The following is a 27,157-nucleotide window of genomic DNA, read 5'->3' on the forward strand; positions in this document are numbered from 1 at the left end:
CTATCTGTTCACCAGGCCCGACCCCTGTGTGGTGTTGACGTAGTGAGGAGCATTGTCGACAGCCATCGGGGACCCCAGGGTGTTGCCGTTAGTGGGGCTGCAGGTGGGACTGCAGATGACCGTCAGTCTGCGCAGGTACTCCGCATGGACCGGCTTGTGACTCTGCAGCACTCTGATGGCCTCGTCAATTTTGAACCACTTCCGTTTACGACCTGAGACGGGGACAGAGGGGAGGAGAGAGGGAGACAGAGGGGAGGAGAGAGGGAGATGAGACGGAGACAGAGGGGAGGAGAGAGGGAGACAAAGGGGAGGAGAGAGGGAGACAAAGGGGAGGAGAGAGGGAGACAAAGGGGAGGAGAGAGGGAGATGAGACAGGGACAGAGGGGAGGAGAGAGGGAGGAGAGAGGGAGACAGAGGGGAGGAGAGAGGGAGACAGAGGGGAGGGAGAGGGAGACAGAGGGGAGGAGAGAGGGAGACAGAGGGGAGGAGAGAGGGAGACAGAGGGGAGGAGAGAGGGAGACAGAGGGGAGGAGAGAGGGAGACAGAGGGGAGGAGAGAGGGAGACAGAGGGGAGGAGAGAGGGAGACAAAGGGGAGGAGAGAGGGAGATGAGACAGGGACAGAGGGGAGGAGAGAGGGAGGAGAGAGGGAGACAGAGGGGAGGAGAGAGGGAGACAGAGGGGAGGGAGAGGGAGACAGAGGGGAGGAGAGAGGGAGAGAGAGGGGAGGAGAGAGGGAGACAGAGGGGAGGAGAGAGGGAGATGAGACGGGGACAGAGGGGAGGAGAGAGGGAGACAGAGGGGAGGAGAGAGGGAGACAGAGGGGAGGAGAGAGGGAGACAGAGGGGAGGAGAGAGGGAGACAGAGGGGAGGAGAGAGGGAGATGAGACGGGGACAGCGGGGAGGAGAGAGGGAGGAGAGACGGGGACAAGGGGGAGGAGAGAGGGAGATGTCAGAGGTAAAAGAGGCATCTACACACAAGTTTCACGTTCATTGTTACATCCCATTACAGTGGGGTGAAAATGTGGGCACCCCTGGTTTAAATGTATGTTACAATTAATCTCCCAAGTGATTGAAAGCAAACCTGAACACTAAATGCTAAGTAAAAAGTTAAACATGACACCTTTCTGCTCATTTTAAAGCAAGGTTTCTTTTTATTTTCATTTAAATTATTAAAAAAAGGAAAAGGGCCCTGTGCAAAGGTTTGGGAACCCTTTTAGATTATTCTTTGTTACCTTTTGAGAAGATGATTACTAAGGCCCAGACCAAGGTGATTTACTCGTTAGGGCTTCAATGAGTCAGGTGAATTTAATTCCAGGGTTGAACTATATATTCTGAAGTAACTCCATGCCTTCTAAAGTATCAGACTGCGGTGGCTGTTGTGTCTGGTGTTAAAAACCATGGGTTCCTCTAAACAGTTGTCCAAGGATGTCAGAATCAAGAAAGTTCACTTCCACCATCAAGGAGAAGACTACAAAAAAACTCACAACGTTTCAAACTACCCATTTCCACTGTCAGAAACATCATCAGAAAAAGGAAAATAAATTTAACAATTTAACAATCAAGGCAAGATCTGGAAGACCAAGAAAATGTTCATATAGAATGGCCCAAGATCTGGTGTGAAATGCTCAGAAGAACCCACACATCACTGCAAAAGAGCTGCAAAAAAAGAGTAGCAGACACCGGTCTAGTTGTTCACAGGACAACAATACAGCGTACCTTGAACAACAAAGACCTACATGGCAGAGTTGCAAAAAAGAAGCCTTTCCTACGACCTCAAAACAAAATTAAGTGTCTGAAGTATGCAAAGGAAAACCTTGAGAAACCTGAAGCCTTTTGGAACAATGTGCTTTGGACTGACAAAACCAAAATGTAACTTTTTGGCCACAACCAAAGAAGGTATGTTTGGAGAAAAAAGGGTGAAGCATTTGTAGAGAAGAACACCTGCCAACTGTTAAGCATGGAGGTGGATCCATTATGCTTTGGGGTTGTGTAGCACCTGGGGGCACAGGCAATATTGTGCAGGTGGAAGGAAGAATGGATTCCACCAAATATCAAGACATTCTAGAGCAGGGGTCACCAACTATATTTGTCCAAGTGCCAGAATTTTTCAAAGCCGGACTTTAATATATATATATATATATTATATACGTATATATATATATATATATAATTATTTTATTTAGGCATACTATTGTATAGTACTATTAGCATATTACTGTTTAATATTTTCATTTTCTTACTAAATTAATGTTATTAATGATTATTACTATTAGCCTATTATCAGTGTGAACAGACTCCTGACACCTATTATCCAACAAGCCACCAGGGGGCAATCGAGATATTTTGGCGTGCTGTGTGCCAAACTAAGTGGGGATCTGAAAGAGGTTATGGACAAAACAATGAAAATAATTAACTTCATCAGAGGAACTTCCAGTACGCAGCATCGCCTGTTCCGCAAGTTTGTGCTGGAATCTGAAGCCATTCACGAGGACCTCCAGCCTGATTTTAAGAAGTTGGCGTCAGAGGGGAGATGTTAGTTCTCTCATTAACAAAATGTGAGTATTGCAGACATAGGATTTTATTGTTGCTATGTTAAATGGCATGGTTTATTCATTGTTAAAGTGTAATTTAATGACCTGGTTATTACCGTTTTATTTGATATAGGCTACAGATGCCAGGCGATACCAGGATGCCGCGGTGAACGTTTGACTGACCGACTTGAAAACAACATTTCTGGCAATGAAGGCCTATCATTTGCCATGCTATTTTTTTATTTAAGTGATGTTAATCTTTTTCATTTTCTGACTGAGAAGTTAGTTATTTAAGTCACTGTTAATATTACGAAATGTTAAACAAGAGCAACAAAGAGTGAAAAATAAAATAAAACGAAATGTTAAATAGGCCTATGAGTAGGCTATGTGAAAAAATAAAATACAACGAAATGTTAAATGAGAGCTATGAATTTGTCCTCATTCTTGCATGAGAATAGCGCTACGTCTGCCGCATTCCATTTAATAAAAGAGGGGAATTAGTTTCAGCTTCGCTACTGCTATTTAGTGCCCAACCAGAAGCAAGGCTGCAGCTTTGTGAATGAGGTAGGTCTGACTCCTCCTGCATTGTAAGAACTATATGAATCTATGATATATGTTCTAAACGGTATTTCCCTCATTTTCGAATAAAAAAATAAAATAAAAAAACGTTAAAAAACCCCCGTAAAACATGAATATTCGGCGTGCCCGATGGAAAGCTTTGGTGGGCCGCATCTGGCCCGCGGGCCGCCTGTTGGTGACCCATGTTCTAGAGGCTAATGTTCGAAGGTCAGTCCAGAAATTTAAGTTGAAGAGAGGTTGGGTATTCCAGCAAGACAATGACACGAAGCATACCTCAAAATCAACCATGAAGTACCTCCAGGAAAGACGGATGAAGGTTTTGGAATGGCCATCACAGTCCCCAGACTTGAACATTATTGAAAATCTGTGGAGAGATCTCAAACATGCCGTGCATGCAAGAAGGCCGAAGAATATTTCTGAGCTAGAGGTGTTCTGCCAGGAAGAATGGGGAACAATTCCAAAAAGAGTTACAAAGTACTAGCTGACAGGGTTCCCAAACTTTGCTGCCTTGGGGGGGTGGCATGGACCATGGCATGGACCCCCCCCCCCTGGACCCCCCCCTCCCCAGGGGGTAAGACCCTGCGACATACCAGCGTCATGTCCAGGGGGTGTACTTGTACATTAAGCCGATCCGATGGTTCTCCAGCCTAATGGCCCATAGGGCAGGAGCCTATCTCCTGTTTCCGTAGCGTGAGGCGGCTTAATGTACAAGTACACCCCCTGGACATGACGCTGGTATGTCGCAAGGTCTTACCCCCTGGGGAGGGGGGGGGTCCAGGGGGGGGTAAGACCTTGCGACATACCAGCGTCATGTCCAGGGGGTGTACTTGTACATGGTCCATGCCACCCCCCAAGGCAGCAAACCTAGGGGAAACACTGGAAGGTATTCCTTTGGCATTGCATATGAGTTTTAGAGAAGGTCCTATTTATACGCTACTAGTAGGACTGCTCATAAAGCTCATTACTGTAACTAGAACTGACTTACAGTAAACCTCAATATAAGACTGACCAACTGTTCTGTACCAAGCTCTGAACTAAACAGTAACGGTAATATACAGTAACGCTGGTGAATGTTGAGAATGTTACCCACAGTAGGATCGGACATTTCTGACATTCCGGTAGTAATGTGTATGAAGCCATCACGTTGGCATCCCACCAAACCTCGCCATAAAAACCATCTGTCAGTTAACTTTATTTATATTATCTCCTCAAACCCACTTTCTCCTTCCTTTCAACAGCAAGCCATGTAGTATCTGCGTATTTTGCAATAGGTACCTCCAAAGTGCCCTATGACATTTAGAAGTTGTGTGAGAAGGGAGGGTCAGATTGTACTCGGACACCCTAAAGTCCTCCACGAGCGCTCATGAGGAGAAGGTGAGTGTCATTTAAACAAGCCCAATAATGTAGAGCCCAATCCGGCACAGCCATGGGCCTTGTACAGGGCAAGAGACACAGCCTTGGGCCTTGTATAGGGCAAGAGACACAGCCATGGGCCTTGTATAGGGCAAGAGGCACAGCCATGGACCTTGTATAGGGCAAGAGACACAGCCATGGGCCTTGTATAGGGCAAGAGACACAGTCATGGGCCTTGTATAGGGCAAGAGACACAGTCATGGGCCTTGTATAGGGCAAGAGCGGGGCGGCTGTGGCGCAGGAGGTAGAGTCGCCGTCTAATGATCACAAGGTTGGCAGATCAGCGGTTCGAGCCCCGGCTGGCCACATGTCAAAGTGTCCTTGGGCAAGACACTGAACCCCAAAATTGCTCCCAGTGAGCGGGCTGGCCGGCGCCTTGCATGGTAGCTTGCCGTCATTGGTGTGTGAATGTGTGTGTGTGTGTGTGAATGGGTGAATGAGAGGCCGTCGTAAAGCGCTTTGGAGCAGCTTTGGAGATTTTTGGAGCAGCAAAAAAGGCGTTATATAAGTGCAGTCCATTTACCATTTACCAAGAGACACAGTCATGGGCTTTGTATAGGGCAAGAGACAGAGGGCAGGAGTGGGCTGTGGTGAGTGACGATTACTGGAAAACAACTGTGCCCAGCAAACAGGCACGTCCCTGGTGAACAGGCTAGATTCTATTTATACGGGTAGTGGGAGTGTAAAGATCACCAGTGTTTTTCAGGCCAGCTACAAATAGTTCTGTTTTAAGTTACAGGGTCCCTTGTCAAACGTTATATATTTAAAACACCTGCCACATCCTAAACAAATTATGGCCACCATTTCTGGGACCCAGTCCATGTCTTTCCAATCGCAGAGCTATGCAGAATGTGTCTAGTTAAGAGGACAGTGGGGAGTTCTCTTGTACAGTTATTTGGTCACAGTTTACGTAGACACCACTGGCTGTCAGTTTACATAGACACCACTGGCTGTCAGTTTACATAGACACCACTGGCAAAACAGATACGAATTTTAAATGCCATTTTTAGAATTCAACTCTACATAGCCTATTTCACTTTGATAGTTATAGTTGTATCCATGTTTCGAAGCTATACTGTGACGGTCTGTTCAGGCTGTTGGCTGTGGGGCTGCTTTCTTTGCTGGAGGAGCAGTCTCATGCTCCTGGCCGGTAGGCCTAATCAATGGTTGCCTACGCCTGGTGGTTGGGCTATAAGAGCAGACGCTCTTCATTCCCCTGTGAGACCTCTCTCCATGTGGACACTTTTGTTTTGTTGTGGCAGTTCTTTATTATTTTCCACCCTACAACATCCTGCATTCGTACACACTTCCACTCACTCACACTACTGATTACTGACGGACACACCTCATTCTCGTTTTGTAAATATTATTTTTGCCTGTGTTAAAAAATATTATGTTATTTCACTGATTCTGATGTGTGGTCTCCCCTTCTTGTCTCGATCCATGAGCCGGGTTGTGACAATGCAGTGTTTGTTTACAATTACATTGTTCAGAAACAATCAAGTAAAACAAGCTTATATTTTCGGTTTTGGTGGGATAAGACAGTTGAACTCAGCTCATGAGGCAAGTTATATTTTTCAAGAATCAGTGGGTACAGTATGTAAACCCCCTGCAATTAATGATTTTTATTGTTTAGTTTTTACCATGAAATCTTTATTTAATCAGAACCAGCCTTTTTTTATCTGACATAACAGGTTTATTTATACCAATTCCATATGTTGGTCTAGAGGGAATCATGCGTGTAGTAGGGAAACTAAATTATAAAGAAATTGGTGCAGGTGCAATAATAAGTGAACCTCTTCAGTCAATAGCTTGTGGCACCTCCATTAGCAGCGATAACTTGGGAGTAAACGTCCCCTATAGCCACTAGGGGTTTAACGGATCACGGCTGATCCGTGATCCGTACGGATCGCCCCCCACGGTTCGGCAGGCATGTGTACCGCGGACCAATGGCAAAATGTAACAAAGTAATAATATTACTTAATATCTCTTGTAAATCACAATGTAGAGTTACCATGAAAAGATAGACGCGACAGTTGCGTGCTTTGTTTTACTCTAAAGCGCAATGATAGGTTGATAATGCAAAGTTGTTTACTCACTACACGTGAAGCTGGGAATCCACAACAAGACATCACCCTGGTGTGTTGAAGGGCGGCACGACAACTTCTGATAATGTAGGCATTTTTTTCATACCATGTTTAAAGGAAGGGTTCACTTTATTACCTAGTTAAAAGTGGCATAAAAGATGTTTATTCGTCTGCTTTAAAAAGCCCAGTGATTCACTGCTGCAACCAGGCGCCTCCTCCCTCTCTCCTATTGCACTAAAATGTAAGTTGTATTTCAGTATAATATGTAAGGTTTGAATGTAGAATATGTTTTTATATATATATATATATATATATATTTGACCAGTTTTGACATCTTGAATGTTGTGTCCATTATTGTGACCAAAAAGGTCAATTTTGGACTCATCTATCCAGAGGATGGACTTCCAGAAACCTTCAGGCATGTCCAGATGGTCTCCGGCAAAGTTAAGAAGGGCAGTTTGGTTCTTTTTTGACAGCAGAGGCTTCTTCCTAGCAACCCTCCCACGAATGCCATTTTGATTCAGTGTTCTTATTGTTGAAGCATGCACAGTTACCCTTGACCCGCCCTCTGTCCAGAACTACAGACCGGTATCCCTTCTCTCCTTCCCTTCCAAAGCCCTTGAACGTGCTGCATCGAAACAACTGACTGACTATCTCCGGAAGATGGAACATCTGGACCCCCTGGACATCTGAATCCGGCTTCAAGGCTGGGCACTCTACTGAGACTGCTCCTCTTGCTGTCACGGAGGCCCTTCACTCTGCTCAAGCTTCCTCCCTCTCCTCTGTTTTCATTCTCCTGGACCTGTCTGCTGCCTTCGACACAGTCAACCACCAGATCCTTCTCTCCATCCTCTCAGAACTGGGCATCTCTGGCACCGCACACTCCTGGTTGCTTCCTACATGGCGGGTCGCTCCTACCAGGTGACCTGGAGAGAATCACTGTCTTCTCCACGAACCCTCACCACTGGGGTACCCCAGGGCTCTGTCCTAGGTCCCCTACTGTTCTCCCTCTATACCAAGTCTCTTGGCTCGGTAATCTCCTCACATGGGTTCTCCTACCACAGCTACGCAGATGACACTCAACTCTTCCTGTCCTTCCCCCCCTCTGACCTACATGTGGCAACATGTGTCTCTGCATGTCTCGCTGACATCTCTACATGGATGTCAGCCCACCATCTCAAGCCAAACCTTAACAATACTGAGCTACTCTTCATCCCTGGGAAAGCCTGCCCTCTCCAAGACTTCTCCATCACAGTGGAGAACTCTACTGTAACCCCCTCCCAGACAGCCAAGAACCTTGGAGTGATCCTGGACAACCGCCTGTCCTGTGCGGGGAACATCGCAGCGACAGCACGCTCCTGCAGATTCTTCCTTTACAACATCAGAAGGATACGACCATTCCTCATCAGAGAAGCAGCGCAATTCTTGACCCAGTCACTGGTCATCTCCCAGACTACTGCAACGTACTCCTGGCTGGGCTCCCCGCCTCCGCCATCAGACCTTTGCAACTCATCCAGAACGCTGCTGCCCGTCTGGTGTTCAATCTCCACAAATGTTCTCATGTCCCCCTCCTTCGCACCCTGCACTGGCTCCCGATAGCAGCTTACATCAGATTCAAGACCCTGGTGCTTGCCTACCAGGCAGCAGAATGGACAGCCCCTGCCTACCTGCAGGCAATGGTCACCCCCAAACATCAGCCCGTTGACTCCGCTCCTCCACCTCTGCTAGTCGACTGGCCCCACCACCTCTACGCCAACACGGCAGTCACGCTGCCCGGTCGCGTCTCTTCACTATACTGGCTCCCCGCTGGTGGAATGAGCTGCTCACGGCTGTCAGAAGTACAGAGTCACTACCCATCTTCCGCCGGAGACTTAAGACCTCCATCTCTTCAGGTTACACCTTAACTGCTCCTCCTGAGACATCTACTACCCCCCAGCACTGTGCCTCCTGAGACACCTGCTTCCCCCTATACTGTGTCTCCTAAGATTTCTACTCCCCCCCCCCTGTACAGTTTCTCCTGTGTCTACATAAAAAATAAAATAAATAATAATAATATTTCTTTCTTCTTCTATCACAATGACTGCCAATGGCCCCTGGCCTGAGCTAGATTACTCTTCCTGCTATGACTGGTGGATTGATGATTTACTTGCTTAGTCAATGTGGCGTCTGCTAACTGCCAAAAATGTAAATGTACCGGTAGATGCAGAAAGGGAGGTCTGCAAATCTCTAAATAGTATGTTTGGGTTTTTACCTGATTTGTTATTTTTCTTGTGGCTCTTGGGGATATTTTGGAAGGGTGTCCACTTCTAGGCCAAGTTGCTGTCATGTTAAATGTTTGTAAATGGACCATCTCACAATGGACTAATGGAGTTCAAATCTTATATAGCCTTCCGCAGACTGATGTGCTCTTTCTAAGCTGTTCCTGATGTCCTCTGAGATCTCCTTTCCTCTCGGCATGGTGTGTTTTGCATTCACCTGTATGCATAACACAAAACGCTTTCTTATCTCTATTCATCAGAGTCCCACCCGAACTCTTTCCTAAAGATCTTTCCTTCAACTGGTTCAATGATTTACCGACCAGATTCTAATTACCTATGTGATTTAACCAAGGCAACTTGGGGTTCACTTATTTTTCATAATGTAGTTTTTCTACTACACGCATGATTCCCTCTAAGACAACCTAAATATAAATATAAATATAAACCTGTTATGTCAGATAAAAAAGATTGGTTCTGATTAAATAAAGATCTATAATTGCATAATGGGTTCACATACTTTCAAGCAGCACTGTATATCATACCAATCCCAGAGTGCCACTTTAACGTGTTGGACATACACACGGTGAGAAAACAAGTGAAAGTCAATATGTTTTTCAATATCTCTCGAGGTCATGAGTCAGGTGGCTAGGGACCTATTACTGTAGGCAGGCATGCATGTGACTCAGATATTTTCAGATATTCCGCTTTGCCGTTCACAGAAACTTTGCAGTGATACCAGTGATACTTTGGAAAGACTAAACAAATTGTTAATTAAATGCTTTTTAAAGATATACAAAAACCACCCATGGGGCCATGGCCAAAGGGTTCACTCAAGGGAGAGCAGCGCTGTGACCTTCACTGTCTGCAAATGGCTTGTAACCCTAGACGATACTCATAAAGTTGATAACTTCAAAGGTTCAGCAGCTTAAAATACAAATAATAGTGTTAACATTGTGTAATGCTTACTGGACAGAATTCCAGTCCATGACGGACTCTCCTACATATGAGGGAGTCAGATATCATTGAGGCATTGAGACGCTGCCCTTTGACCTCAGGACTACTGGCTACAGCTCAGACTTACAAAATCAAGAAACAGTCGATTAAATTGATCCTCTTTATATTATTATCAGGAGCCTAATGGCATGGACAACAATCCACTCGATGAAAGAGTGCAAATATAATATATGAACGTGAGTTAAGTACCCAGGAGGAAAAGCATTCTTCAAACCTCACTTCGCCGTCCTGAGCTCTAAGGTCAAAACTCTGATCTTTGTGTTTTCTGAGTCACAAGTGTGTTTGTGTTCAATGTTTTGATCTCAACATCACAGGCTGGGAAAAAGAGGAGGCGGAAAGAGAGAGAGAGAGAGAGAGAGAGATGGAGAGAAAGGAAGAAAGGATACAAAGGGTGGGTAGTAGTAGAAGGTTTTGATGTTGGTCTAATGTTCGTATCAATCGAATGAAAGGTTCACACCGATTGTGTCTTAGAGGAAATGCTTTTGAAGGAGGCTTATAAAGGTACAGTATTATGGAGTGGCTTGGGAAAAGCAGATTGTGATCTTAGAATTATAAGGTTCTATCTCCGTTTAGGGTAGTTCAGAGATATTGAGCGTCAAAGTTTTTACATTCCATTATGTTTTGTGAGATGGAACCTTTGTATTTTATTCATTTCTAACTAAAACATTTCAACATTTTTAAAATAACACCACACATGCATTAATAAACACCTAATGGATCAGATTATGTAAAAAACTCAATTTCGACCAAAAATGGAGATAGAACCTAATCATTCTAACGTCACGAGATGCCTTGATGTACTGTAGAAGCATACCGATGTTGACAGAATCCTCCCAGTCCTCCAGAGTCTCCGTCACAGTCAGGACGTAGACGTACGTCCTGTGCTTCCTATCCTGGTTGTGCTAAAGAGTCAGACAGAGGGACATAGTCACATCTAAAGAGTCAGACAGAGGGACATAGTCACATCGCGACTGCTTCACATCACAACCTTCAACTACTAGTATCCAGTATATTGCATCCAGGGTTTTAATGTAATGTCATTTGTGATGTATACAAAGAACAAGACAGCCTCTTATTTAATTTACGCAAGCAATAAGACATGAGTGGCATTTGTGTGTCAGGAATTCTGCCGCAGCTACATACTGTACTGTTTATTAGTGCCCTGGGTTTGAGTAAAGGCCCAATAACAATGTTGTAATGTTAGCAATGTTTTTATATGATGAATGTTATGGCTTCTATGCTACGTGTGTAGCTATGACATGATTGGCAGTTTGAGAGGCCTACCTCGAAAACCCCCAGCAGTCTGCCAAGCTTTCCCTTCACACCAGCCTGGACAGAGTGAGACAGACACGAAAAGAACAAACAGTTCAATTCTACATTACCCACTATCATGTAATACTCTACACTGTAAGATCCAACTGCTCACTTTCAATGACATATCAGATTCATAATTAATGAAATGTGTTGAAGCCGAAACAAAACCAAAAAAAGAACCTAGCATTTCATGTTATTTACAAGGGCATATTGGGCAAGTAACATGCTTATGAAACAAGTCTCTGCTAACTGTGACATCCCTCTCACTACCACTCATAAGCCGGGGGATCAGAACCAGGGAAAGCACCCCGGACCCCTAGGCAGAGTGGTCAAGGGGAGATACGATCCGCTCGCGCCGCCGTCCTGCATCCGCCACTCAACGCAGCGAGTTGCGAGGCAGCTGTGCCCGGCAGCGGAGCCCCGGATAAAGGGAACCAGGAGACTTAAGCCTGGTACACACATAAAGATAATCTGGCCTATTTTGGCCCGATTTTCCCCCTTCCGACCAAGGACGGCAAACGCCCGATTATCGGATGGCTCTAAAGATTATCCTACAAGATTATCCTGTGGTGTGAGGTATGTTAAGAGTCCATTTCTCCCGACAATCTGCTCGGAAAATGGTCTGGGCCGACGATCGTAAATATTAAACGTGTTCAATATTTACGACCGAAAATCCTGATGTGTGTGGGCGAAATTGACAACACTCGAGTCCGATTGTGACGTGAAATGGAATGTAGCCAATCAAGAAGCGAGCTGACTGACGCGTCTTCTTCTTTTCGTTCTTCGGCACTTTCTTTCTCCTGTCACCAGTGGAGGCTCCTCCATAGAGGTGGAGGAGGCCTGGCCTCCCCAATAATTTGAGAGAAGAGAGAGAGATTTAAAAAAGCAATAATTATATTTGTTATCAGACACACAACATACAATTCAGAACAATACTTCATCCATTTCTAATATTTATCCTGCAGAACAGCACTCATACACGCGTGTGGCGGAAAAAGGTACTACACGGAGGCCAGGCCTCCTGTCGGAAAGTGGTTTCTCATAGAAGTCAATGTAATGCAATTTTTTTCATGGCAATATGTGATTGGCCAAATCACTGAAAATGGGTGGGAACAGGAGGCCTGGCCTCCCGTGTAGTACCTTTTTCCGCCACACGCGTATGAGTGCTGTTCTGCAGGATAAATATTAGAAATGGATGAAGTATTGTTCTGAATTGTATGTTGTGTGTCTGATTGACATAGTGTTTGAGTGCTTTTGACATGTCATTGATTGTATGTAGTATGTTGTGGTGAATGTTGTGAGCCTGAGCAGAAGGGACAATAGCTGCTGCAGGCGGACCAGAGATTCATGCCAATTGTTTTGTTTATTTGATGACCCATTGTGCAGGCAATAAAAGCTGCTTCATCCACCATCCTGAGAGTGTCCCAATCCCTTCAGTACCGCCAAACACAAATTAATAATTTTTAACAAAGACAGATAAGAAGAACAGGGAACATTCCATCGCGAGTGAAGCGAGCAAGCGGAAAAAAAATTGGCCTCCTCAATTCTGGAAGTCACCAGCCTCCACTGCCTGTCACACATGGCTGCCTCTACAGGTCAGTCATGGTACTATTACCCTGATCACGAGAGATTTCTGGCTTGGGGGACGAGACTCCAGAGGTCGTATATCGGAGCACACCACACACAATACGATCAAAACTGTTCAATCCATGATTTTTTATCTTCATGTGTGGGGTCTCTCTCAGATAAAAAATCTGGTAAGATTTAGAAAATCCTTATATGTGTACCAGGCTTAAGGCTTAGTTCACACGGCAGGTCTTGATCCGATTTTTTTGTTTGCCAGTTCACATTACTTTTAAAATGTGACCTATACTTGACCTACATTGACTCCCGTGTGAACATTCCACGGCCCTGAACAGATCCGCATGCGCAGAAGGACAATAACAATGACGTCAGGACGTCACGCGCAGCGCACTCTTTACGGAAGTAACCATGGATAACATGACGGATAACATGACGGATAACGTTACAACCGGTTTCATTTTCAAGTTTTGGTGCAGCGGAAGCCGGCAAAGATATGAGCAAATGGTCAAAAGAAGAAGGATGAGGAAAAAGAGAGCCAAATGCTTAGCTATGTTCATGTTCATGTTCATTCTGTAGTTATCGCCAAGGAACCGGCGCAGAATTGTGATGATTGTCTCTCTGTCGCTCGAGAGTGACGTAAAAGTTGCATTAAACGCGACTTGACAGTTCAGATGGGGGCGCGTTGCTTAATATCAGACATGTATCCGATATAATACCACCTCTGAACGCGACCCAGGGCGGATTTTAAAAAGTCAGATTTCATGTGACTTGCGCTGTTCACGCGGTCATGCATAAATCAGACCTGAGTTGGCAAAAACGTCAGATTTGGTTCACATTTCACTGCCGTACGAGGCCTAATGGAGGGGGATGAGCTACCAGTAGGCCACACGCTACGGAGACGGGTGAGAGGAGACGGGTGAGAGGAGACGGGTGAGAGAGACGGGTGAGAGGAGACGGGTGAGAGGAGACGGGTGAGAGGAGACGGGTGAGAGAGACGGGTGAGAGGAGACGGGTGAGAGGAGACGGGTGAGAGGAGACGGGTGAGAGAGACGGGTGAGAGGAGACGGGTGAGAGAGACGGGTGAGAGGAGACGGGTGAGAGGAGACGGGTGAGAGGAGACGGGTGAGAGAGACGGGTGAGAGGAGACAAGTGAGAGGAGACGGGTGAGAGGAGACGGGTGAGAGAGACGGGTGAGAGGAGACGGGTGAGAGAGACGGGTGAGAGGAGACGGGTGAGAGCCGCTTTGTGGCAGACATTTTAAACATCAGCGAGGAGGTCGCTAGGATGCTCCGCCTGGGGGTCATAGAGGAGTCGGAGTGCCAGGTCCATGTAATAGGAAATTCTTGAGAAGAATCTGTCGTCATCCACTAGGATGATGAGGATGAGACACGGGTGGACCTTCCAGCAGGACAACGATCCAAAACATACTGCAAAGGAGACTCTCTATTGGTTCAAGAGGAAGAGAATAAAGGTGTTGGACTGGCCTAGTCAATCGCCAGACTTAAATCCAACAGAACATTTGTAGAAGGAACTGAAGATCAAGATTCACCAGCCGGCCCCCAGGAATCTTCAGTTAGCGTGTTCAATACTTCTTTCCTGTGTCATTCCCCCTTCTTGCACATAACTTCTTTCATGGATTGGATTGCTACAATTTCTTTGGCTGTGTATTTTCATTGAGTGTCTGTGAATAGTTGCAGTGGAAATATGTTGAATAAAAAAAAAACTGTTGATGTGTTGAACTCTTATTTCCCCCACTGTATCTGCCTGAGAGAAATATTAAAAGCTACTCGTGACCTCCTGACTGTTTTGGGAGACTAGCGGGAGCAGGCAGCATTCCAGGTTAGGGTAATATGAGCCTTGGGCCATAATTCAGCACTAGGTCCCTCCTCGCCTCCAGGGTCCCCCAGCTAGTTTTGGGTTACCAGGCCCTCAGGGTCAGGTGACAAACAGAGAACCCATACACTTCAGCTGGTTGCACACAAATAATCCCATACCCTGTCCCTCTCTTCAGATATATCTGATGTGTTTTAACCACTCTAATAGCCCACGCACAAATGGGTAGCCCACGCACAAAAAGACCCATGCTGTAATCTCTGAACGAAATGGAGCACACTGTAATAGGCCATACACTGTAATAATTTACACAGTAATCATTTACACAGTAATAGGCCATACATACACTGTAATCATTTACATGAGGGCTAAGGGGTGACACCACTTTAAATACAGTATATGATGGGATGATCAAATTTTGGGAATATTTGTGTTTATTGAATTCTGTTTTACAATAAAACTATCCAGACCTTTTATAGGTCACGGACCCGAAGGTTGACTAACTGTGTTGTCTTTTGTTATCTATCAGTATGTCATTCAACATGGAGTTATGTGGCTATCAACCTGATAAGATCTAAAAATCTAACACTCATATGTAAATTAAACGTCTATTAGCTATATGGCTCCTTGGGGTAGATGTTGAACTTGACAGAAGGGTATTAAGAGTAGGTCCAGTTGAGTTATTAGCTCCCAACAGCCTCTGGTGGTGTGCACCTCATTTAACCCTATTCATGGACATGTCCCTCTCAAGAGGAGGAGGATGTTGGTAACTGGACACCTTCTCTAAATGTCACCGCCACCACAGCTGTCAACACTTTATTTCTCTGGGAAGAACCACACAGTCCAATCCAGTCCAAATGCTCCGAAACAAGCAGCATCATCCCATTCACCTAACCACAAAACCATTAACTGGCTGTGGGAACGCATCCGCTTTTAATGCCAAAACAAAACATCTTTGGAAGTGTGTTCTCTAATTCAAGCCTACCAGTCAGGTGATGGTAAATGGACTGCACTTATATAGCGCCTTTTTTGCTGCTCCAAAGCGCTTTACAACGGCCTCTCATTCACCCATTCACACACACATTCACACACCAATGGTGGCAAGCTGCCATGCAAGGCGCCGGCCCGCTCACTGGGAGCAATTTTGGGGTTCAGTGTCTTGCCCAAGGACACTTCGACATGTGGCCAGCCGGGGCTCGAACCGCTGATCTGCCAACCTTGTGATCATTAGATAGCGGCTCTACCTCCTGAACCACAGCCGCCCCACGGTGTCGTGTCATGTTGATGTCATGTTGATGTTACAACTTCCAACTATGCTTAAAAATAGGGGAGACCAGGGGCAATTGCACAAATTTTTGCAATTAACAATATAATGAAAAGACAACCGAGACAGACCAGTCATTTTTAAATGACCAAACCTACATCCTCTGGATGGATAGGGTCAAATGTAACATCAAATGTAATACCTACAAAATACACCAAAAGACTCACTTAGCTCTCAAGCTGTTTTACTGTTGTCATGGTTTACATCTTCCGAATCAAGACAGTGTAGAGACATACGATGTGTATAACTCGAGGCATTTGACTGCTCTGTAATGGTCTCCAGGTCAAAATGGCAACTGATGGTACTCAGACCATACTCATTTACAATAGCTAGTTTTCCTCTTAAAGCTGCTTGGTTTATGACAAATGTAACATTGTGTTACAATTGCATCAATCCTAACAGCCATGACAAAAACTCATGTTAGCATGACACAAACATGTTGAGACATGTCAATCCTATCAACGTTTAGCCAATATAACAGTGATTATAAAAATAGAGATCTGGATTCTTGGATATCAAACCGTATAAAAACAGGCTGAGGAAAAAGGTTTAATTTACCCCTTAAAAAATACAAAAATTACAGACATTTGACTGAATTTGTTCATGCCGAACAAGTGAGCTTCATCCCTCTAACTTGTTTCTGATTGAAGAAAAGCAAAGTGTTACAAATCATCCCATGTCTGTGAACATAGAGATGCTTCTAAGTCTAGGTTTAGAAGATGGTGATAGAAGTAGATTCTGAGACTGCCAATGGCCCCGGGCCTGAGCTGGATTACTCTTCCTGCTACGACTGGTGGATTGATGATTCACTTGCTTAGTCAAATGTATTGAGTGTAAGTCGCTTAATAATGGAATAAGGCGTCTGCTAAATGCCAATGTCAAATGTTCTAAGTCCATTTCTCTGGGTGTCCTCACCTCCTCGTACACCTCTCTGACGGCAGCTCCGCACGGCTCCTCCTCCGGCTCCATCCCTCCTCCTGGCACGATCCACTGGTCTGGGTGCCGACTGCTGCTCACCAGCAACACCTGCCAGGGAGGGAGAGAGAGGTCTCCATCAGGGAGGGGGAGAGAGAGGTCTCCATCAGGGAGGGGGAGAGAGAGGTCTCCATCAGGGAGGGGGAGAGAGGTCTCCATCAGGGAGGGGGAGAGAGGTCTCCATCAGGGAGGGGGAGAGAGGTCTCCATCAGGGAGGGGGAGAGAGGTCTCCATCAGGGAGGGGGAGAGAGAGGTCTCCATCAGGGAGGGGGAGAGAGGTTTCCATCAGGGAGGGGGAGAGAGGTCTCCATCAGGGAGGGGGAGAGAGGTCTCCACCAGGGAGGGGGAGAGAGGTCTCCATCAGGGAGGGGGAGAGAGGTCTCCATCAGGGAGGGGGAGAGAGGTCTCCATCAGGGAGGGGGAGAGAGGTCTCCATCAGGGAGGGGGAGAGAGGTCTCCATCAGGGAGGGGGAGAGAGGTCTCCATCAGGGAGGGGGAGAGAGGTCTCCATCAGGGAGGGGGAGAGAGAGGTCTCCATCAGGGAGGGGGAGAGAGGTTTCCATCAGGGAGGGGGAGAGAGGTCTCCATCAGGGAGGGGGAGAGAGGTCTCCACCAGGGAGGGGGAGAGAGGTCTCCATCAGGGAGGGGGAGAGAGGTCTCCATCAGGGAGGGGGAGAGAGGTCTCCATCAGGGAGGGGGAGAGAGGTCTCCATCAGGGAGGGGGAGAGAGGTCTCCATCAGGGAGGGGGAGAGAGGTCTCCATCAGGGAGGGGGAGAGAGGTCTCCATCAGGGAGGGGGAGAGAGGTCTCCATCAGGGAGGGGGAGAGAGGTCTCCATCAGGGAGGGGGAGAGAGGTCTCCATCAGGGAGGGAGAGAGAGAGGTCTCCATCAGGGAGGGGGAGAGAGGTCTCCATCAGGGAGGGGGAGAGAGAGGTCTCCATCAGGGAGGGGGAGAGAGGTCTCCATCAGGGAGGGGGAGAGAGGTCTCCATCAGGGAGGGAGAGAGAGAGGTCTCCATCAGGGAGGGGGAGAGAGGTCTCCATCAGGGAGGGGGAGAGAGAGGTCTCCATCAGGGAGGGGGAGAGAGGTCTCCATCAGACCTGGGATGCCAGGGGAACACCCCTCAGCTCAGCGCTGCCAGAAACATGCCCTCCATGCCCAGTTCCAGAAACATGGAATTCAACACCAGGTGTCTGATGGCTTCTGGGTACAGGGGAAACTAGTACAGCTGCTATATCCTATATCAACCACACATTTTCACATCAGTACTTTTGTCAAACAGCATTCACTTAGCACCTACTGTAGTCTGGGCCCGGCTGTTAACATTAGTTGTGAAACCGACTGACTTTTTTCTCTCCACAAAACACAATATCCACCTCACTGAAATCAGTGAGTGAGTGAGTGGATAAATATATGAATGATCTCGCACGGGTATAGACATCGAATCCCTTGGCGAGTAAGAGTACATTGTGACAAAACAGTCATCTAGCAAACCAAGGCTAGGTTTACTAACTGACCTGCAACACAGTAAGGTTAGCTGATGACAGGACGGGGACAGGGTGTCCCTCTGAGGCAGCAGTCTCTTGACCTTCAACCCCGGTGTCTCACTGACTCACATTCAAGCTACATGTGACTACTTCCCAAACATCCTGGTACTGCATGAGCAGCCCCTGACCCTGCATCTTCATGAGCAGCCCCTGACCCTGCATCTTCCAGCGCAGAATTGATCCCTAATGAGGCTGAGGGTGTGTTCTCACTATAACATTTGCTTCGCTTGGAATCGGAGTTTAGGATAAAATTCGCTTTGCTCTGCGTCGTTTGGAGCTGTGAGAACGCGCATTCGAAGTCGCTCCCGGAGCAAAGAACCGACGGATGCTCCGCTTGAAAAGGGTGGTTTCGCTCCGGTTAGAAACGACGCATCGAGGCTGTCCATAGGAAAACAACAGCGCATGCGTGTTGATCTGGATAAGAGCGTGACGAACGGGCAATTTTCTATTTTTCTGACCATTCAACTACCACGTCTGTTACTTCGTTTACATAAAGGGCTGTGAGAACGCAAATCAGAGAAATAATTTATGCAACAATGTTGCAAACTCATCCACTTGCTCCGGGTCCTGATTCAGACTTACATGTGAGAACATGACCTCTGTCATCGAGAACGGATTTAAGATCAGCTCTAGCTACCAGAACCCAACCACAACGACCTGATGGGGGACCTATGTGCCAGCATCCCAGCCTTAGGCCCTAGGAAAGACATCAAGTTACATTGGCTTACTGATTTTGTTTCTAGCCACAGCTAACCATAAAATCACCCACAATCTCAAAATTACTGGGAGTTATCGGGCCACCAAAATAGACCTTGGGCCTTGAAAAGATACTACAAAGAATTAACAAACTATCGTATTACACCTTAATGGATCACAAGGAGAGCCTGTTTACGATCTGGTATCATGGGAATAAATACTATTTCATTAAGTGCATTAGAGTGTGTCAAACACAGAGTGTGTCACACACACACACACACACACACACAGACAGACAGACAGACAGACAGACAGACACAGACACACACACACACACAGAAACCCACACAGACATACCCACGTACGCACTCACGCATATTCACACACGTACGCTCACTCTCACAGCCAAACAGGCTTTGCAAAAAGCACTGGATCAGCAGTTGCCTTTCTGCATGAAAACCAAAACAGCTTAGCGGCAGAGCAGCTGAATGGCTCTGACAGGCACCAATACACCTCAGTGTGAGGGCCATCTTGTGAAACGTTTGACTGGAGAGACTACATGAGCCCTGCCCTGTGCTAATTCTTTTATTTTATCTTCATGTTCATGATTCCTACTTGCTTCAAAGAGAAGTCAACGGCACGCTTTACCACAGTAAACAACCGTCTCTGTCAGTATCTTTCAGAGAAGGTATGTTGTAGAACAATTGGCAAAGGACAACAATGACAGAGGGTAGAAATGCCATTGAGGGGGAATTTCCTGTGGTATTCTTGTATTATTGTAAGGTACTTAAAAAAAATAAAACGTCTCATCCTGCCAACTGACACACCTGGTGAAGAGGGACAGAATATGACGATGCTGTTGTTTCTGTCAGGAAACAACAACACTGACTTCCTCTCTTCCTGTCTGGCGCTTGTCCGCAGACCTGTTCCTGTCCACCTGGTCTCCTCTCCGGCCCGGAGAGATGAGTGACGTCTTGGGGGAAGGGATTGTAAAACCAAGCATGCAGAATGGATGGACAGACTACCACAGAGAGTGTCCAACCAAAGGTGTAAACAAAGCCATATGTGGGGAAAAGTGAGTGAGAGGGAATGATACAGCAGAAAAGAGAGAGAGAGAGAGAGAGAGAGAGAAAGAAAGAAAGAGAAGAGAAGTGAAAGAAAGACAAAGAGAGAAAGAGAGAGAGAGAGAAAGAAAGAAAGAAAGAGATGAGAGAAAGACAGAGAGAGAGAGAAAGAGGGAAAGAAAGAAATAGAAGAGAAGTGAAAGAGAGAAAGAGAGAGAGAGAGAAAGAAAAACAAAGACAGACAGAGAGAAAAAGAGAGAGAGAAAGAGAGACAGAGAGAGAGAGAGAGAGAGAGAGAGAGAGAGAGAGAGAGAGAGAGAGACAGACAGACAGGCAGGTGAAGAGGTTACAAGGAGGAGGGTGGGAAAGTGACTCTGTCAGGGGACAGCTAGTGCCTGTGTCGTGTTTCTATAAATTGCAGCCGATAGGTCACTTGGTGTTTAGCACATAGTGTAACACTCACCCCCCTGCCCCCCTCGCCCTCCCCATCACATGCAGTCCTAACAGATAGCCTCCAGTCACCGGGCAGAGAAGTCATGATCCAAGACTCCCCACTCATACCACTTCATCCCTATGTTAAGTCTAACCCAATCAAATACTTCCAATGCAATAAAACGCTTCCAATCATATCTTCGGAGAAAAACATTCAACGTGTCTGTGTGTGTGTGTGTGCATGTAGGCTGTTTCTGTATGTGCATAATCTGCATACACTTTCCAGTGATGTGTGGTGCCTCAGCAAAGAGTTAGTGATCCCATTGAGACATGGTGACCCTTACATGGAAACAGCCCTGCACAATATAACCAAAACAGCAGAGGCCTCAGGGCAGTATTAGCTACTGTAGCCCACACAAGAGACACAATTTCATAATGACTTGAGAACCAGTATAGAATGAGGTGCATTGCATATGTTGAAGGGGGGAAACAAGAAACGGAATAAAACCACAAATAAAGGAAAAGAAACAAAGCCAGTTTTATATGACACCTCTATACGTATAGGAGAAAATCTATTACCCATTTCATTAAGTATGCCCACGAGTCAGCCCCAGTGTCAAAATGACATCTCCATGGCAATTTTGAATATCAGGTCCCTATCTAACAAAAAAACATTTATCATAAATGAGCTCATTTGTGATAGAAAACTCGACTGCATGCTACTCACAGAAACCTGGCTAGATACAAATGGAGCAGCAGCCCTTATTGAGGCATCTCCCCCCAACTACAGTTTTTTCCAATCAATCAGAAATGGAAAAAAGGGGGGAGGAACAGCTACCATAGCTTCAAATAACCTAAACTGCAGGAGCATATCCTTTGATATATTCTCCTCCTTTGAATATCATGCCACAGTTATGGCATGCCAACCACCTATTCTTACGGTAACTGTATACAGGCCGCCGAAACCAGCCCCTACCTTCCTACCTGACTTCTCTGAGTTCCTATCCATTATCCATCCCAACTATGATAGGATTATTATCACTGGTGATTTTAACTTTCATGTTGATAATGAGGCTGACTTGAGGGCTAGGGAATTTATTGACCTCTTGGAATCCATGGATTTTGTCCAACATGTCAATGAACCCACCCACAATCATGGCCATACCCTTGATCTTGTGATTACAAAGGGTCTTGAGGTCTCAATATCAGGTATCAGCGACCTGGCCCTCTCTGACCATTTCTGTATTTTCTTTACCATTGTAACACATAAAGCTGAAAGCAATGCTGAACGTGTTGTTAAAAAACGTTATCTTACCCCTGCAGTGGCTGAACATTTCAAAGCTTTAATGAACAGTAATCACACAACTCCCACGTTATGTGAAAACGACTTAGTAATTACCTTTAACAATAAAGTAAAAATGGCCCTAGACTCCCTGGCACCTACCAAACTAAAAAAGGTTGGAGCCAAGAGGAGAGCACCATGGCGAAACAGTGAAATAAATCTCTTAAAGAGAACATGTAGAAAAGCTGAGCGCAGATGGAGAAAGAGCAAACTACAGATTGATCAGAATACTTTTAAAGAACATCTATCTGCCTTTAACTTGGCAATGCGAAATGCTAGGAAAAATCACTTCTCAAAGATAATATCTACAAACAAGAATAACCCCAGGGTCTTGTTCTCGACAATTGATTGCCTTGTAAACCCTGCTCCTAGGACTCTAGACGGCGCAGCCTCTGTCACCAAATGCGAGGAATTTGCAGCCCACTTCAGGGATAAGATAACAAATATTAGAATGTGTATTACTCAGGAAAGACTAGGTTTGTGTAGCACCACAGATCCGCCACCACAGAACATGACTATGAGCATGTTCACCATGATTAGTACGGAAACACTAGGTAAAATTGTGTCACAGCTTAAACCGTCTACGTGTCCTCTTGACCCTATTCCTACCACCTTTTTTAAGGACATTTTTGAATCTGTGTCTGATGACATACTAGGCATTGTAAATCACTCCCTACTTAAAGGGATATTTCCTGCGGCGCTAAAAACTGCCCTGGTTAGACCCACCCTGAAGAAAAGTAACCTAGATCCTTCTGATCCAAAAAACTGTAGACCAATATCCAATCTTACTTTTCTAAGCAAAATTTTAGAAAAGGCAGCGTATAGACAGCTTCATGAATTCTTAGTCCTAAATAATAGGTATGACCCACTTCAGTCAGGTTTCCGATCATACCACAGCACAGAAACCGCTTTGCTTAAAGTAACTAATGACCTTAGGATAAATGCAGACTCGAAAAAACTCTCGATTCTTGTACTCTTAGACTTAAGTGCAGCCTTTGATACGGTAGACCACTCCATACTTATTGAGAGACTTGAAAACTGGGTTGGCCTCTCAGGTCCGGTCTTAAACTGGTTCAGGACTTACCTGGCTGACCGTGACTACTTTGTAGCCCTTGGTGACCATAAGTCAAAAAATTATAGCACAACCTGTGGAGTTCCCCAGGGGTCCATTTTAGGACCGTTGCTTTTTAGCCTATACATGCTACCCCTCAGTTCTGTTATCAAGAAGCATAGCGTTAACTACCACAGCTATGCTGACGACACTCAGCTTTATATCTCAGTAACTCCCAACGACTACAAGATGATCGACCACCTGATAGACTGTATTGCCGATATTAATATTTGGATGACACAAAACTTTCTCCAACTCAATCAAGAAAAAACAGAGGTATTGATCATTGGCGAGAAAACTGGGAGAGAGAAATTATCTGCACACTTGAAAACACTAGCTCTTAACACTAAGTGTCAGGCCAGGAATCTTGGTGTCATAATTGACCCAGATCTAAATTTTGAAACTCATATAAATAACACTATTAAAACATCCTTCTACCATCTAAGAAACATCACTAAGGTACAATCATTTCTCTCCCAGGCAGACACTGAAAAATTAATGCATGCGTTTGTTACTAGTAGGCTAGATTACTGTAATGCTCTCCTGACAGGTCTCCCCAAAAAAATGATAAATAGACTACAAATGGTTCAAAATGCTGCTGCTCGTGTCCTTACTAGGACCAAACGGAGAGCGCACATCACACCTGTCTTGAGATCACTACACTGGCTCCCTGTCAGTCATAGAATAGACTTCAAGATCCTTTTACTAGTTTATAAATCACTTCACTGTGATGCACCCAATTACATGGTGGACATGCTCATAAGATACACACCAGCTAGACCCTTACGGTCTAGTGGCACGGAACTTTTAATAGTGCCAGAGGCTAGGACAAAGAGATTTGGAGGATCAGCTTTTAGCATATATGCTCCTAGATTGTGGAACACCCTACCTGAGGGCCTGAGGTTGTCTAAAACTCAGGACATTTTTAAGCGTGACCTCAAAACCTACTTATTCAATGTCGCCTTTTGATACTAAGGGAGACATTGGACATTATAGAACTAGGATCACTAGGCCACTACACCATACTCGTGTTTTTGAGATTTGTATTGACAGGAAAATGGACCCGGGTGCTGATGAGGCACTGTCAGCTCCAAATAGCACCTAGAGCAGTACTGGAACCGGTACAAGAGTGTACCAGGACCACCATCAGGTTGTATTGCTGTCATCTTTACTGTCTCTATTGTGTTGTTGCATTATAACTGTGCTTAAGTTTCTCTTTTTGGCAGGACCTGTGACCATACTGGATGCAGAACGATGCAAATACAACACAAAATTTATGGACAGTGTGTACGCCGATAACATGCAAGGAATTTTTCCTGGATACATGGTGTACAGGTTTTTGCCCTTGCTTGCTTGCTTTGTGCCGGTGGTCCTGGCCTCCCCTGGGGGACCGCTGGGTACTGGTAAGCAAACTGGCTAGTAGTCGCTCTATTGGTAGAGGGCTGCAAGGGAATTTTTTTCCTGGCTACATAGTATACAGGTTTTTTACTTTTGCCTGCTCGCGGCTCTGTCAGTATTGATTGATTGATTGACTGATTGACTAAACATTTTCATTGTGTGAAGCGCATTGAGTTGCATCTTGTAAGAAATGCGCTATACAAATAAAATTTGATTTGATTTGATTTGATAGGACACCCTCCCTCTATGCTGGTATAAGCTAAATGATCCGCCCCCTCTGTTTCTCTGTGGATCACAACGGTGGTGATGATAATGTTCAAGTAACATCCCCTTTCTAATTAGACAAATGAGTTGTTTCAATGTGAAAACTTAAAATAATGTCACACCATTTAGGATGACACAGACTCAACCCTTTACCTTTACTCTACACTGTCCCTGACCAGTGACACAACGTCTGAGTGCTGGCAGCATCACCTCATAGCCTTTAATATGTCAGATATGTCAGATATGTCAGATATGTGTCTCTTCACAGCCACTGACTCACATGAAGCTGATGCTCACCTCTGGCCTAACCTCAAGACACACTCACACACACACACACACACACACACACTCACACACACACACACACACACACACACACACACACACACACACACACACACACACTAACCTCAAGAGTTTTTTTCTCTCTCTCTCTCTCACACACACACACACACACACACACACACACACACTCACACTCACAGACACAGACACAGACACAGACACACTCTCTCTCTCTCTCACACACACACACACACGCACACACACACGCACACACGCACACACGCACACGCACACGCACACACACACACACACACACACACACACACACACACGCACGCACACACACACGCACACACACACACACACACACACACACACACACACACACACACACACACACAATGGCTCTGTTTATCAACAAACCTACAGAGTTCTCCCATGATGACATACCAGGAGGATTTGGGTTAGTTAGGTGCCTCCAATGCAATGCATGTGTCATAGAGGTAGTACAGGGTCTGGCTTCATACCTCCAAGCGTTTCATTTATTCACGGGATATAAAGAATAGATATGATGTAACATATCTTTTGGTTGCATTTCGTGATCTTAGAATGATAAGGTTCCATCTCCGTTTAGGGTAGTTCAGAGATATTGAGCGTCAAAGTTTTTACATTCCATTATGTTTTGTGAGATGGAACCTTTGTATTTTATGAATTACTAACTCAAAAATTCAACATTTTAAAAATAACACCACACAGGCATTAATAAACACCTAATGGATCAGATTATGTAAAAAAATCAATTTTGACAAAAATGGAGATAGAACCTTATAATTCTAACATCACGATTTGCCACACTGTACGTTCTGCTAAGTATTCAATGTTATGGTCAGAAAAGCAATAATGACAGTTCGGCCAGCCCACATATTTATAATATATAATACTGTACCTCGTCCTCTTGTTCGTTCTGGAAACACAGACACGCCGCGCGCCTCTTGAACCCCTCGCCGTCGTAAGTCCGTGTCTGGTTGGGCTTAAACTTCATCATATATTCTCAATCTTCCGAGTGCCAAGGGAATATGAATATGAAAGGTGGAGGGAGGGATCGGGGTCCGACCGGACGAGGAGCCTGGGCTTTTACTTTGCCAAGAAAAACGGCAATGAAATGTCCAAACGCGTCTTCAGCCACTCCGATGAGCCGTCATGCGTTTATTCATTCACAGGCTTGGACACATCCAGACATCCATTCATCCATTCCCCGGCGACGTGTTTCGGATAGATTCTGCCTATCCTGGTGGCTTGTCGCCGCTGTCAACATGCATGTGTCCCTAGGCCAGCTCTCCCATAGTAGACTACTGCTGATCTCAGATCAGATCTGTACTCCTGCGCACTGGCCAGCCCCAGCCCAGCTCCATGCCACGATTAGATCTGTTCATTTACTAGGCGTTTCTCAAGCGGACATATGAATGAAACGCCCTTATTGACACCTCAGTAATGTTTACAAAGTAAACAACAACAGTCTCAATTTCGATTGTTTCTATTTCTATTAGAATTCTAGAAATGTCTATTTCTAATATATATATATATATATATATATATATTACCCCCCCCCCCGCATCAGGATCATACAGGGATAGCAGCAAGACATCCAATAAGTATGCCTCAGTAATAGCCTTAGCTTCGGCCCGAGGCGTAGGGACAATGTTAGAAGTAGGCAAAATGGTCTCAATAATAGGATTATTTTGCTTTGAATAAAAAGTGATTCCCCAAGACCCCCCCCCCCCTAGCAAAATGTACCCACGTCTCATGTCCAACTGACTCCTCAATCTTGTTTCAAGCTAGTGTACTTTTCAGGCCAACTAAAAACACTGCCTTTGTTCTAAAATGCGTTATTGCACCATGTCCTTCTAGACTCTTATACGTTCTAGTTTAAACTGTGACTTGTAACACAATCTGATTGTACAATGCTGCCCTCTAGTGGTTCAGACTGAGAACACACACTCACTCACTGTCTAGATTAGAAATACCAAATCCCCAATGCCCGCTCATTACTTCCCCTCCCAAAAAAGGCAGACAACCATTTCTTATTAATCAACAGATTTTATTT

The 27,157-nt window shown here is 45.4% G+C and overlaps 1 protein-coding gene across 1 annotated transcript; it reads right to left on the reverse strand.

Moving 5' to 3' along the window:
* Window positions 1–26,098, reverse strand: nudt4a (nudix (nucleoside diphosphate linked moiety X)-type motif 4a; the record flags this gene model as incomplete). The annotated part of the gene is made up of 5 exons (XM_080544595.1): window positions 1–212; window positions 10,698–10,785; window positions 11,168–11,212; window positions 16,854–16,964; window positions 26,000–26,098. The coding sequence occupies 5 exons, from the start codon at window positions 26,096–26,098 to the stop codon at window positions 1–3; spliced, it is 555 nt and encodes a 184-aa protein (XP_080400721.1).
* Between the last annotated feature and the right edge of the window lie 1,059 nt (window positions 26,099–27,157).

This window comes from Nansenia antarctica, assembly GCF_963989245.1.
Source record: "Nansenia antarctica genome assembly, chromosome: 14".
Lineage (NCBI taxonomy): Eukaryota > Metazoa > Chordata > Actinopteri > Argentiniformes > Microstomatidae > Nansenia > Nansenia antarctica.